Here is a 13779-nt window from a genome sequence, read left to right as displayed (position 1 = left end):
CGGTGAGAGGAGGTCTATCCGGTAGCGGTGAGAGGAGGTCTATCCGGTGGCGGTGAGAGGAGGTCTATCCGGTAGCGGTGAGAGGAGGTCTATCCGGTAGCGGTGAGAGGAGGTCTATCCGGTAGAGGTGAGAGGAGGTCTATCCGGTGGGGGTGAGAGGAGGTCTATCCGGTAGCGGTGAGAGGAGGTCTATCCGGTGGGGGTGAGAGGAGGTCTATCCGGTAGCGGTGAGAGGAGGTCTATCCGGTGGGGGTGAGAGGAGGTCTATCCGGTGGGGGTGAGAGGAGGTCTATCCGGTGGCGGTTAGAGGAGGATTTTCCGGTGGTGGTGAGAGGAGGTCTATCCGGTAGCGGTGAGAGGAGGTCTATCCGGTAGCGGTGAGAGAAGGTCTATCCGGTGGGGGTGAGAGGAGGTCTATCCGGTAGCGGTGAGAGAAGGTCTATCCGGTAGTGGTGAGAGAAGGTCTATCCGGTAGTGGTGAGAGGAGGTCTATCCGGTAGCGGTGAGAGAAGGTCTATCCGGTAGTGGTGAGAGGAGGTCTATCCGGTAGCGGTGAGAGGAGGTCTATCCGGTGGGGGTGAGAGGAGGTCTATCCGGTAGCGGTGAGAGGAGGTCTATCCGGTGGGGGTGAGAGGAGGTCTATCCGGTGGCGGTTAGAGGAGGATTTTCTGGTGGTGGTGAGAGGAGGTCTATCCGGTAGCGGTGAGAGGAGGTCTATCCGGTAGCGGTGAGAGAAGGTCTATCCGGTGGGGGTGAGAGGAGGTCTATCCGGTAGCGGTGAGAGAAGGTCTATCCGGTGGGGGTGAGAGGAGGTCTATCTGGTGGGGGTGAGAGAAGGTCTATCCGGTAGTGGTGAGAGGAGGTCTATCCGGTAGCGGTGAGAGGAGGTCTATCCGGTAGCGGTGAGAGGAGGTCTATCCGGTAGCGGTGAGAGGAGGTCTATCCGGTGGGGGTGAGAGGAGGTCTATCCGGTAGCGGTGAGAGGAGGTCTATCCGGTGGCGGTGAGAGGAGGTCTATCCGGTAGCGGTGAGAGGAGGTCTATCCGGTAGCGGTGAAAGGAGGTCTATCCGGTAGAGGTGAGAGGAGGTCTATCTGGTGGGGGTGAGAGGAGGTCTATCCGGTAGCGGTGAGAGGAGGTCTATCCGGTGGGGGTGAGAGGAGGTCTATCCGGTGGCGGTTAGAGGAGGATTTTCCGGTGGTGGTGAGAGGAGGTCTATCCGGTAGCGGTGAGAGGAGGTCTATCCGGTAGTGGTGAGAGAAGGTCTATCCGGTAGTGGTGAGAGGAGGTCTATCCGGTAGCGGTGAGAGGAGGTCTATCCGGTAGCGGTGAGAGGAGGTCTATCCGGTAGCGGTGAGAGGAGATCTATCCGGTAGCGGTGAGAGGAGATCTATCCGGTAGCGGTGAGAGGAGGTCTATCCGGTAGCGGTGAGAGGTCTATCCGGTAGCGGTGAGAGGAGATCTATCCGGTAGCGGTGAGAGGAGGTCTATCCGGTAGCGGTGAGAGGTCTATCCGGTAGCGGTGAGAGGAGGTCTATCCGGTAGCGGTGAGAGGAGGTCTATCCGGTAGTGGTGAGAGGAGGTCTATCCGGTAGCGGTGAGAGGAGGTCTATCCGGTAGTGGTGAGAGAAGGTCTATCCGGTAGCGGTGAGAGGAGGTCTATCCGGTAGCGGTGAGAGGAGGTCTATCCGGTGGCGGTGAGAGGAGGTCTATCCGGTAGTGGTGAGAGGAGGTCTATCCGGTGGTGGTGAGAGAAGGTCTATCCGGTGGTGGTGAGAGGAGGTCTATCCGGTGGTGGTGAGAGGAGGTCTATCCGGTGGTGGTGAGAGGAGGTCTATCCGGTGGTGGTGAGAGAAGGTCTATCCGGTGGTGGTGAGAGGAGGTCTATCCGGTGGTGGTGAGAGAAGGTCTATCCGGTGGTGGTGAGAGGAAGTCTATCCGGTGGTGGTGAGAGGAGGTCTATCCGGTGGTGGTGAGAGGAGGTCTATACGGTGGTGGTGAGAGAAGGTCTATCCGGTGGTGGTGAGAGGAGGTCTATCCGGTGGTGGTGAGAGAAGGTCTATCCGGTGGTGGTGAGAGAAGGTCTATCCGGTGGTGGTGAGAGGAGGTCTATCCGGTGGTGGTGAGAGGAGGTCTATCCGGTGGTGGTGAGAGGAGGTCTATCCGGTGGTGGTGAGAAAAGGTCTATCCGGTGGTGGTGAGAGGAGGTCTATCCGGTGGTGGTGAGAGAAGGTCTATCCGGTGGTGGTGAGAGAAGGTCTATCCGGTAACGGTGAGAGGAGGTCTATCCGGTAGCGGTGAGAGGAGGTCTATCCGGTAGAGGTGAGAGGAGGTCTACCCGGTGGGGGTGAGAGGAGGTCTATCCGGTAGCGGTGAGAGGAGGTCTATCCGGTAGCGGTGAGAGGAGGTCTATCCGGTGGTGGTGAGAGGAGGTCTATCCGGTAGCGGTGAGAGGAGGTCTATCCGGTAGCGGTGAGAGGAGGTCTATCCGGTAGCGGTGAGAGGAGGTCTATCCGGTAGTGGTGAGAGGAGGTCTATCCGGTGGCGGTGAGAGGAGGTCTATCCGGTAGCGGTGAGAGGAGGTCTATCCGGTAGCGGTGAGAGGAGGTCTATCCGGTAGCGGTGAGAGGAGGTCTATCCGGTGGTGGTGAGAGGAGGTCTATCCGGTGGTGGTGAGAGAAGGTCTATCCGGTGGTGGTGAGAGAAGGTCTATCCGGTAACGGTGAGAGGAGGTCTATCCGGTAGCGGTGAGAGGAGGTCTATCCGGTAGAGGTGAGAGGAGGTCTATCCGGTGGGGGTGAGAGGAGGTCTATCCGGTAGCGGTGAGAGGAGGTCTATCCGGTAGCGGTGAGAGGAGGTCTATCCGGTGGTGGTGAGAGGAGGTCTATCCGGTAGCGGTGAGAGGAGGTCTATCCGGTAGCGGTGAGAGGAGGTCTATCCGGTAGCGGTGAGAGGAGGTCTATCCGGTAGTGGTGAGAGGAGGTCTATCCGGTGGCGGTGAGAGGAGGTCTATCCGGTAGCGGTGAGAGGAGGTCTATCCGGTAGCGGTGAGAGGAGGTCTATCCGGTAGCGGTGAGAGGAGGTCTATCCGGTGGTGGTGAGAGGAGGTCTATCCGGTGGTGGTGAGAGGAGGTCTATCCGGTGGTGGTGAGAGAAGGTCTATCCGGTGGTGGTGAGAGAAGGTCTATCCGGTAACGGTGAGAGGAGGTCTATCCGGTAGCGGTGAGAGGAGGTCTATCCGGTAGAGGTGAGAGGAGGTCTATCCGGTGGGGGTGAGAGGAGGTCTATCCGGTAGCGGTGAGAGGAGGTCTATCCGGTAGCGGTGAGAGGAGGTCTATCCGGTAGCGGTGAGAGGAGGTCTATCCGGTAGCGGTGAGAGGAGGTCTATCCGGTGGCGGTGAGAGGAGGTCTATCCGGTAGCGGTGAGAGGAGGTCTATCCGGTAGCGGTGAGAGGAGGTCTATCCGCTAGCGGTGAGAGGAGGTCTATCCGCTAGCGGTGAGAGGAGGTCTATCCGCTAGCGGTGAGAGGAGGTCTATCCGGTAGTGGTGAGAGGAGGTCTATCCGGTGGCGGTGAGAGGAGGTCTATCCGGTAGCGGTGAGAGGAGGTCTATCCGGTAGCGGTGAGAGGAGGTCTATCCGGTAGCGGTGAGAGGAGGTCTATCCGGTAGCGGTGAGAGGAGGTCTATCCGGTGGTGGTGAGAGGAGGTCTATCCGGTGGTGGTGAGAGGAGGTCTATCCGGTGGTGGTGAGAGGAGGTCTATCCGGTGGTGGTGAGAGGAGGTCTATCCGGTGGTGGTGAGAGGAGGTCTATCCGGTGGCGGTGAGAGGAGGTCTATCCGGTAGGGGTGAGAGGAGTTCTATCCGGTAGCGGTGAGAGGAGGTCTATCCGGTGGTGGTGAGAGGAGGTCTATCCGGTAGGGGTGAGAGGAGGTCTATCCGGTGGTGGTGAGAGGAGGTCTATCCGGTGGTGGTGAGAGGAGGTCTATCCGGTGGTGGTGAGAGGAGGTCTATCCGGTAGAGGTGAGAGGAGGTCTATCCGGTGGTGGTGAGAGGAGGTCTATCCGGTAGAGGTGAGAGGAGGTCTATCCGGTGGTGGTGAGAGGAGGTCTATCCGGTGGTGGTGAGAGAAGGTCTATCCGGTGGCGGTGAGGATCCAGTTGTGAATGGCCATACTCTGGATTTCTATAGTGAGAGACTTCCTACTTTGAATAAGTTCCAAAAGTACCTGAACTTCCCACCTAAACCCTCATTCAGAGACTGATATTTGCAAAAAGGAGTAGACAAAACAAATTCCTTGCATTGGATCCGGTGTCAGTTTCTACAATCCTTTGGGCCATGAACCTCGGGAAACCCCTAGAGGCACACGAGGTCAGGAAGGTAACGGTGAGCCCAATAAAATCAGCCGCTCCTTCGGGGGTCAGCGCTACCGATAATTCTGACGTCACATGGACACAGACAATCACACAGGGATATCTTCAGAAGGACAAAAGGCAGGAATCTGCTACAAGCTCCGCCCTCTCCCTCAATGTACACCAATCACAGGGGGAGGAGCTTATTTCTCAACAAAAGTGGAGTTACACTTTTAGCCCTCGTTCACACTCAAGTGATTTGCCCTGTAATTGGACAGGTCCCATCACATGACAAGTCACAGCCTATTGCCGGTGTTCTGTCAGAATCGGTGACCCGTCAGATTAGGTAAGGGAAGTCACGTTTCCTCAGCTGTGCATGCGTTGCACCGCTACGAGGTTCCCAAATCTGACAGATCACCTACGGTCAGAAAGTGTCAGCGGCCATCTTACTACACCCAGCTACGTCTGGAATTTCAGAGTAATTTTAGCAATAGAGTGATTGGATATAAATAATTATTATATAGTGACATCTGTGATTGGATGTTACATTTGTAAAGAAGCTGGACACCAGCAGTAGGAAGGTGGCGGGGGCCATGTTGGTACACCCAGCAGTAGGAAGATGGCAGAGATCGTGCTGGTACACCCCGCAGTAAGAACGTGGCAAAGGACATGTTGGTACATCCCGCAGTAGGAAGGTGATGGAGATCATGTTGGTACATCAAACAGTAGGAAGGTGGCAGAGGCCATGTTGGTACACCCTGCAGTAGGAACATGGCAGAGGCCGTGTTGGTACACCCTCCAGTAGGAAGGTTGTGGAGGCCGTGTTGGTACACCCTCCAGTAGGAAGGTGGCGGAGGCCGTGCTGGTACACCCTGCAGTAAGAAAGTGGAGGACGCCATATTGGTATACCCTGCACTCAGCACTAAACATCGAGGCTTTGGAAATGTAACATGAAAACAGCATCACAAATATTAATAACTATATTGATCTATATACGCTCACTTTATTTGTTAAATGATTGTGATATTCCAGACGTAGCTGGGTGTAGTAAGATGTCCGCTGGTGCCTCCTGACTGCAGCTGTTCTGTCAGACCTGCTACGCATGCGCAGGAAGTATTCAGCTGACAGACGGCCCTTCCATTACCTAATCTGATGGGTTGCCGATTCTGACAGAACACCGGCCATGGCACCGCTCCGAGTTTGCGGCACCCATTTATAAAAGCAGTTCCTGCACTACATTGGCCGATTTCAGGTGCGAGTGCAGGGAGCCGCTGACCACCCTCCACCGTCACACCCCAATTCTGGGTTCACCCGCAGTATTCTAAAGATGTGTTTAATGTGAACGAGGGATCATAGTTTCATAGTTAGTAAGGTTGAATAAAGACACCAGTCCATCCAGTTCATCCGGAGTGAGTGTCTACAATTGTCCCTATCCCTGTACATTGCACACTCATCAGTCCCTACCCTCAGGGAGCGCCACAATCCAAGGTCCCCATTCATATACTAGGGACAATTTTGGACAGAAGCCAATTAACCTTCCTGCATGTCTTTGGATCAATCTGTTTTATTTTTTTTGTAAGCAGAGACCTTGGAGAATAAAATGGCGGCCCTTGTAATATTTTATGTATGTGTGCGGCGGTTTTTGAAAGGAATTTTTTGGGGAAAAAATACACTTTAATTAATAATAAAACATAAAGTCCGATTTCTTCTATAAAATATAAAGGAGGACGTTACATCGAGTCTATAGATACCAAACAGGTCACTCTTTATTCCTCTATGGGGCAGAGCTCTGAGGTGGGAGGTCCTCTCTCTCTGGGGGCGGGTCTATGATGAGGTGGGAGGTGCTCTCTCTCTCTGGGGGCGGGTCTATGATGAGGTGGGAGGTGCTCTCTCTCTGGGGGCGGGTCTATGATGAGGTGGGAGGTGCTCTCTCTCTCTGGGGGCGGGTCTATGATGAGGTGGGAGGTGCTCTCTCTCTGGGGGCGGGTCTATGATGAGGTGGGAGGTGCTCTCTCTCTCTGGGGGCGGGTCTATGATGAGGTGGGAGGTGCTCTCTGTGGGGGCGGGGCTCCAGTACAAGCCTCATGGTTCAGGCCATACCTGGTGTCACATTCTCCGATACTAACCAACAAAATGGCCGCCTCCGAGGTGGCGACACCTTTGTCCCGGTTGGTCGCTGTGCTGTGAAGTTCGGTCTTCCTGTGTCGGACTTCTATTGATTTGCCGGTTTTGTGTTCGGCCAACAATTCCTCATAATCTCCCATTACTGCGGAGTTTAAATAATCCGGAGTTCCTGATTGGTTGGAGTAACATGACAAACATGACAGCACACGTGACGTCTTCACGATCTGACGCAAGACAACTCGGTTGCTAGGAGACCACGCTGACGTCTCCGCTCGTACGTCGCGTTTTTTCGTATGTAAGCTGCGCGCCCGGGAACCAATGAGAAAAGGAGACACGCCGCGAGGCCCCGCCCGTTGCTGACGTGCATCTTCAGAGGCCACGCCCTGGGTAAAGAGCGGCGGCCGCGGGAGCCTATGGGGGAGCAGGCCGTGGAGGCGGGGCATGCGTGACGCGGTGATGTCATGACGGTGCAGTGTACGCCATGTTGATAGGTGACGCATTGTGTATTCCCGCCCGCAACCGGTGAGGAGGAGAAGAGCGGAGAGAGGTGAGGAGACCCGGGGGGGGAGGGAAGTTACCCTTGTGGAGTCCTCTCCCCGGAGACGGACGGTTGTAGTTCGGTGGGGGCAAGGTTTCCGTTGACAACCGCCTCTCCGGTATAGGGGGTCGGCGTCAGAAGAACCGGAAGTGAGGTGAGGGGGAAGGGAAGGGATCACACCTCTCTATATACTGAGGAGAAGAGATAATCTCCTCATATGTCGGGGGACACCAGAGATTCCCCATCACTTCCTGTTTTAGTTTATAGGGACAGGAAGTGATGGAAATCTCTGCACCGGGGACACCTCCCTCTACTCTCCATCCAGTATGGGACGTGTATAGTTATGTATCATACACACAGACACATATTTATATAACACCTGCTATGTGCTCCATCACTTACCTACTGGGGGCAGGAGGGGCATCTGCCCCGGGCACTGTGGTATGTGGGGGGGCAGGAGGGGCGTCTGCCCCGGGCACTGTGGTATGTGGGGGGGCAGGAGGGGCGTCTGCCCCGGGCACTGTGGTATGTGGGGGGGCAGGAGGGGCGTCTGCCCCGGGCACTGTGGTATGTGGGGGGGCAGGAGGGGCGTCTGCCCCGGGCACTGTGGTATGTGGGGGGGCAGGAGGGGCGTCTGCCCCGGGCACTGTGGTATGTGGGGGGGCAGGAGGGGCGTCTGCCCCGGGCACTGTGGTATGTGGGGGGGCAGGAGGGGCGTCTGCCCCGGGCATTGTGGTATGTGGGGGGCAGGAGGGGCGTCTGCCCCGGGCATTGTGGTATGTGGGGGGCAGGAGGGGCGTCTGCCACGGGCACTGTGGTATGTGGAGGGGGGGGGCAGGAGGGTCGTCTGCACACAGGTAAGCATTTCATCACCTCTGATGTATAACCCCTCCCCTCAGTGTCATTAGTACAGTGACAGTGCATAGTATCACTGTATTGGTGGTGGGGGAGGTGGCAGTAGAACTCCTCTAGATTTTGTGGTGTTTTTCTGCTGTCATAGCGGCTCTTTGGCTCTCCTATTCAGGAGGGGGGGGGGGGTGGGGCACTTTTATCACCCTACAAGGGGTTAAACTCGCCCGTGTGGCACCCCCGCTACTGAGGCACTTTACAGGTACTTCGGCAGCGCTGCTCAATTATTACAATGCAAAGGGGGGAGGGGGTGTATGGAGACGTTTTTTGTAAGGCCCCGCCCCCCTCAGGGTGAGCTCCAATCACAGATGATCTCCATTATTGGTGAGTGGTGATCACATGATGTGTATACAATGTATCCTCCTATCAGGGCACACGGGATGGATTTGTCTTTTCCCCTCCCCCTCCATCCATCGTGTGGCGGCTGCATTCACCCCCCGGTGACACACATGTCCTTCTGTATTACATCCCCCACTCTGGAGGAAGGAGCACAGGGGGGACAGCTCTGTCAGTCTGGGGTGTTTATTGGCTGAACTGGATGGACTTTTTTTTCTGCCGGACTATCAGATTTACCTACACTAACCGAATGCTCACCCTTTATAGATGTCCCACCCATCTCCTTCTTTCTGCCAATCCCATGCTTCTCTTCACTGTTCATTCCTTGGCTCCTCCCTCTTCATGTAATCACCTGACACAAGGGGGAGGGGGTCTCTAGAGATCATGTGACTTCTGTGTGTTGATTCTTTGGCTCCTCCCATGCTTTAGTCACATGACCGGTAGGGATGTAGTGGTGACGATGATCCGGAGGGTGTGATTTTCCTCCATACACAATGAAGGGACACATGGCTCCGCCCCCCTCCTGTGTGATCCCCGCTGTCATAGTGATCCCCACACAGGAGAGGTGCGGGACAGGAAATCGCATTCCTCTTCATGTCGCATACAGTGGGGGGCGGGGTTTACTTTCTACAGACTGGAAGTATCGGTGCATCCATACTGACATGGGGGGCGGAGTGTAGAGATCATGTGACTTCTTCTCCCCTACGTTTTGGTTTTATATCTCACTTCGGGGGATGGGTGCCGCCATCGTGCTCGCTCTAATTCTCTCCTCCTCTCCTGTGTAGTTTTATGAAGTTTTGATCGTCATGTTCAACAAATCGTTCACCTCTCCGTTCGGCGGAGGCACCGGAGCCTTCGGAGCCACATCTACCTTTGGACAAAGTAAGTCCCAGTCTATCCTGAACCATGGGGGGAGGGTGTAAGAGGGGGGATTATCAGGGAATGGACCATGGAAGGGGGGAGGTCATAGAGGGACCATGTTAGGGGTATGGGGGGGGCATAGAGGGACCATGCAAGGGGTATGGAGGGACCATGGAAGGGGGGTTCATAGAGGGACCATGGGTGAACAGCCAATGGGGAACCATGGAAGGGGGGGTGGGGGGAGTCATAGAGGGACCATGGAAGGGGGGGGTCATAGAGGGACCATGTAAGGTGTATGGAGGGACCATGGAAGGGGGGGGTCATAGAGGGACCATGTAAGGTGTATGGAGGGACCATGGAAGGGGGGGTCATAGAGGGACCATGTAAGGTGTATGGAGGGACCATGGAAGGGGGGGTCATAGAGGGACCATGTAAGGTGTATGGAGGGACCATGGAAGGGGGGGTCATAGAGGGACCATGTAAGGTGTATGGAGGGACCATGGAAGGGGGGGTCATAGAGGGACCATGTAAGGTGTATGGAGGGACCATGGAAGGGGGGGGGGGGGGGTCATAGAGGGACTATGTAAGGTGTATGGAGGGACCATGGAAAGGGGGGGGGGGGTCATAGAGGGACCATGTAAGGTGTATGGAGGGACCATGGAAGGGGGGTTCATAGAGGGACCATGGGTGAACAGCCAATGGAGGGACTATGGGGGGGAGGGGTGTCATAGAGGGGTTTTGGAGTTCCCATGGGGGAGCTGACCATAGAAGGGTCATAGAGGGTCCACAGAGGGGAGGGCTCTGGTGGTTGGATGACGGTGTCTCTCTGGTTTTAAGAAAGCCGGGTTCTGTCCACTGATTGGTGTGAGCGATGATCCTCCAGGGAGGGGCCTCAGTCGTCTTCCCCACCCCCCGATCCATCGGGCCCAACCTTCAAGAGGAGGACCCCACCCCCCGATCCATCGGGCCCAACCTTCAAGAGGAGGACCCCACCGCCCGACCCATCGGGCTCAACCCCCGGGGGGGGGGGGAAACCGCACCGCCCGACCCATCGGGCTCAACCTCCGGGGGGGGGGGAACCCCATCGCCCGACCCATCAGGCCCAACCCCCAGGGGGGGAACCCCACCGCCCGACCCATCGCAGAAAGTCTCTGTGGAAAGACAGAAAGGGGTGGGGGGGGTGTAAGGAAATCTGTCATTTGCAGTATAGAAAAAAAAAGTCCAGTGTGAAGTAGCCCCCCCCCCCCCCCCCCCCAAGTCACATGTCGATCCCACCAATCAGAATTGAGTATAAATTTCACAGGTTGGAGAGCTATTGTGGAGTTGAAGTTGGGTGTCCTCATAGAGAAAACCTGCTGGTCATGTTGGGGGGGGGGGGGGGGGGGGGGTGATTAGGCTGTGTGGACTGTGCTCTGGTGTCCAGTAGTGGGGGTTGGTGGCCACGTGCCCCGGTGTCCTGCTTTAGTCTTCAGCTTTGTTGTATGTTCTTGGTCTGGAGTAGTGATAAAGGTTGGGCTAATTTCTGAGGCACTGTCATCCTCCTGGGGGTGGGGTGGGGTTGGGCTTATGGCTCGGTCCTCCCCTTCTGGGGGGGGGGGGGGTTGGGCCCGATTGATCGGGGGGTGGGGTCCTCCTCTTGAAGGTTGGGTCACTCTCATGTATCCTGTTCTCTGTATACAGATGCTGGATTTGGCACAACACAGGCGACCGGATTTGGGACAACGTCGGCGTTTGGAGCAAATAACAGTGGCGGATTGTTTGGAACCACACAGAATAAACCAGGTGAGGTGTCCGGCGGTGCCGCCGCGTGTTCTGTATGACGGGGGTGGTGCTTCTCACCGTCTACAACACTTTTTTACTTTATCAGTTTATGGATTGCGGCGCACCCTCCAGGTACCGGAGGTGGAAGCGAATACTACTGAACAGATCCCATGTGCAGAGCTGTAGATTTGTCACCAGGACTGGAGGACGAGTCTTCCAATGGGGACATCGGTCCTGGTGACAACTTACAGGGGAATTCCCTCACTTCCTGTCGTCTGTGAGAAGGTGAAGGAACACAATGCTGGTTCAAAATGATAATTAGAACTAAGACTTTATGGGTTCACCAAAGCCAATCGAATGACTTGTGTCTCTAAGCATGGCGCTATTCTTTATACCGCGAGGTGCAGTAAATAATAAAACGCGCATATCCGAATGTCTGCATAAATCATCTCCAGTCTCCTGATCACAGACCAGGGGGGGAGGGGAGACTGTCCTCCGTAGTCCTTCAGGTGGAGAGGACTTCTCTGCACACGGCTCACTTCATCAGGAAGATAAAGATCACCGATTTTATTCTCTTTCCGCATTTCAAAAGAAATGGTTTATTTTCTCTGTAGATGGAGAGATTATATGTGGAGCCCCCAAAATTTCCACTCATCGCATTGGGCGAGTGGAAATGAGCGGAGGGCGAGTGTGGAGCCACATCCGGGGGAGGGGTTGAATGGGAGCCGATAATTTATTTTCTTTTGTTCACTGCTGGACACAGCTCCAATAATCCTGACCATCGGGTTATTACGCCACCTTCAGGAGAGGACTGGCAGAACATGTAATACATGTGAAAACACAACTGTACAGCTCCGCCCAGGGGGCGGTCCCTCTGGTAGTAACCCCCCAGCCTGCTTCCTGCAGCTCCAGTTTTTTTTTTCCTGCCTAGTGAAGAAGGATCTAGGCTCCCTGCTGGGATTTTTTTTCCTAGAATTTTTGCCGTTTGTGCAAAATTTTGATCCTGTGATCTGCTATCAACAGGCGGCTGGATATTATAGATCCTTGTGGTCTCACCAGCCTCGCCATTGAGCGTGTGCAGACCAGAGCTCCACGCTTGGGTCGGCCTTGACATGCCCCTCAGGCTCCGGGGTGGCCGGTGAGCGAACGCTCTGTCATCTGTCTCTCTGCTGGTGTCTGTGGGCTCTGCATGTGCCACCGCCATTTTCTGTTAGTCTCTGTGTACAGCATGGCCGTCGGCCATTTTCTCGTAGTCCAGCGGCCATTGTCCTAGTGATGGGGTTTCCCGCAACTGACCTTCTCGGTCCCCAAAAGAATAGCGGTGCATTACCCCTTTTGAGGAGAGCCTTCTTAAAAAGTGGTCGGCTCCTCCGGTCGTGGACACCCCCCCCCCCCCCACTATCCAGGTTACATAAAGTAACCACGATCCCGGTAGAGGGGACTCCTGCATTTTAAGGACCTCATGAACAGGAATGCCGAGGCAGTGGTACGTTCCTTGTATCGCTGACCCCACTACCGCAAACGACCGGTTTTGGCCACAGCGCTAGTGTCGCAGACACTTACTGAGTGGGCAAAGCTATTGCACCGCAAATTGGAGGAGCAGCAGGCTTCCCCTGTCTACGTGGAACTAGCAGACCAATTAGTGCACAGCCTTAAGTACGTTTTGTGATATGGCCCTGGATACACTTCCCCCTGCTATCCAGGGCTTCAGTGTCAGCAGTGGTGCTGCGGTGCCTGATTTGGCTGAAATGCTGGTCTGCGGGCCAGGCATCTAAAAAAAATAAAAAAGCCTTGATGGATTTACCCTTCCTTGGTGAGCGGCTCTTTGGAGACTTGTTGGGTGACATTATTAAGAATGTCACAGGTGGGAAGAGTACCCTACTCTCACAGTCCAAGAAGGGTAAGGAGCCACGCCGCAGGCAAGGGCCCTCGTTTTCTGCTCAAGCGGCTTTTTCGTCTGCCCAGGACATCAGTTAAACGTTCCCAGTCACACAGGGCTTCTACTGAGGGACAGAAGCGTCCCTGGAACCGCAAGCCTGCGAGCAAAAGTGCTACCGCATGAAGGTTTGCCCCCTTCCATCTCTCAGGTGGGGGGTCGCCTTCGGGAGTTTGCAGCCCGGTGGGCCTGTCGGCTGTCTGACCAATGGGTCTGTGAACTGGCTACAAGATAGAGTTCCTCTCTTGGCCACCAAACAGATTCTTCCCCTCCTGCATAGCCGTACTCCTGGCTCGCTTGGAGGCCCTGTTTGGGGCAGTAAGGGACCTGCTCAGCCGCGGGGGGCGATAGTGCCTTTTCCGTAGTTGGAAAGGTTTCAGGGATTCTACTCCAATCTGTTGTCCCCCAAAAAGGAAGGGGTACGTCCAATCCTGGACCTGAGAGCCCTCAATTGCTTTGTGAAAATACAGAGGTTCAGAATGGAATCAGTTCGCTCCGTAGTCTCTGCACTCCATCAGGGGGACTCCCTGGCGTCTCTGGACATCCAGGACCCGTACCTGCTCATACCCATATGTCTCCGGCATCAGAAGTTTCTGCGATTTGCAGTTGGGGAAGCCCATTACCAGTTTGTGGCTCTTCCTTTTGGTCTGGCATCATCACCCGCAGTCTTTACCAAGGTATTGGGTCCAGTATTGGCGTTGCTGTGACAATGTGGGGTCACAATCGTGGGTTACCTAGACGATCTCCTCCTGAGAGCAGCTTCCACCGCAGAATTAAGGGAGGATGTGGCGATCACCATGCAAACCCTACAGGAATTTGAGTGGCTGTTGAACCTAAAGAAGTCGGTGTTCGTACCGACTCAGCGCCTGGAGTACCTAGGCTTACTGCTGGACTCTGTGGAAGCGAGAGTTTCTCCCTTCAGACAAGCTGCAGACTCTCAGAGCCGCGGTGAAGCTGTTGATGA

General features: G+C 55.4%; 1 protein-coding gene across 1 annotated transcript in view; it reads left to right on the top strand.

Moving 5' to 3' along the window:
- Positions 1-6905: 6905 nt before the first annotated feature.
- Positions 6906-13779, top strand: part of LOC143958895 (nuclear pore complex protein Nup98-Nup96-like) — a 55995-nt gene continuing 49121 nt past the window's right edge. Inside the window, 3 exon segments of the mRNA XM_077467878.1 lie at positions 6906-7021; positions 9043-9139; positions 10799-10900. Coding sequence (XP_077324004.1) covers positions 9064-9139; positions 10799-10900 — 178 coding nt within the window. The 5' untranslated portion in view covers positions 6906-7021; positions 9043-9063.

This window comes from Lithobates pipiens, unplaced genomic scaffold (genome assembly GCF_037356315.1).
Source record: "Lithobates pipiens isolate NorthernLeopardFrog02 unplaced genomic scaffold, aLitPip1_a1.2 Scaffold_63, whole genome shotgun sequence".
In the NCBI taxonomy this organism is placed as follows: Eukaryota; Metazoa; Chordata; class Amphibia; order Anura; family Ranidae; genus Lithobates; species Lithobates pipiens.
The sequence above is the reverse complement of the archived record's forward strand: the minus strand, read 5'-3'. Positions and strand labels throughout refer to the sequence as shown.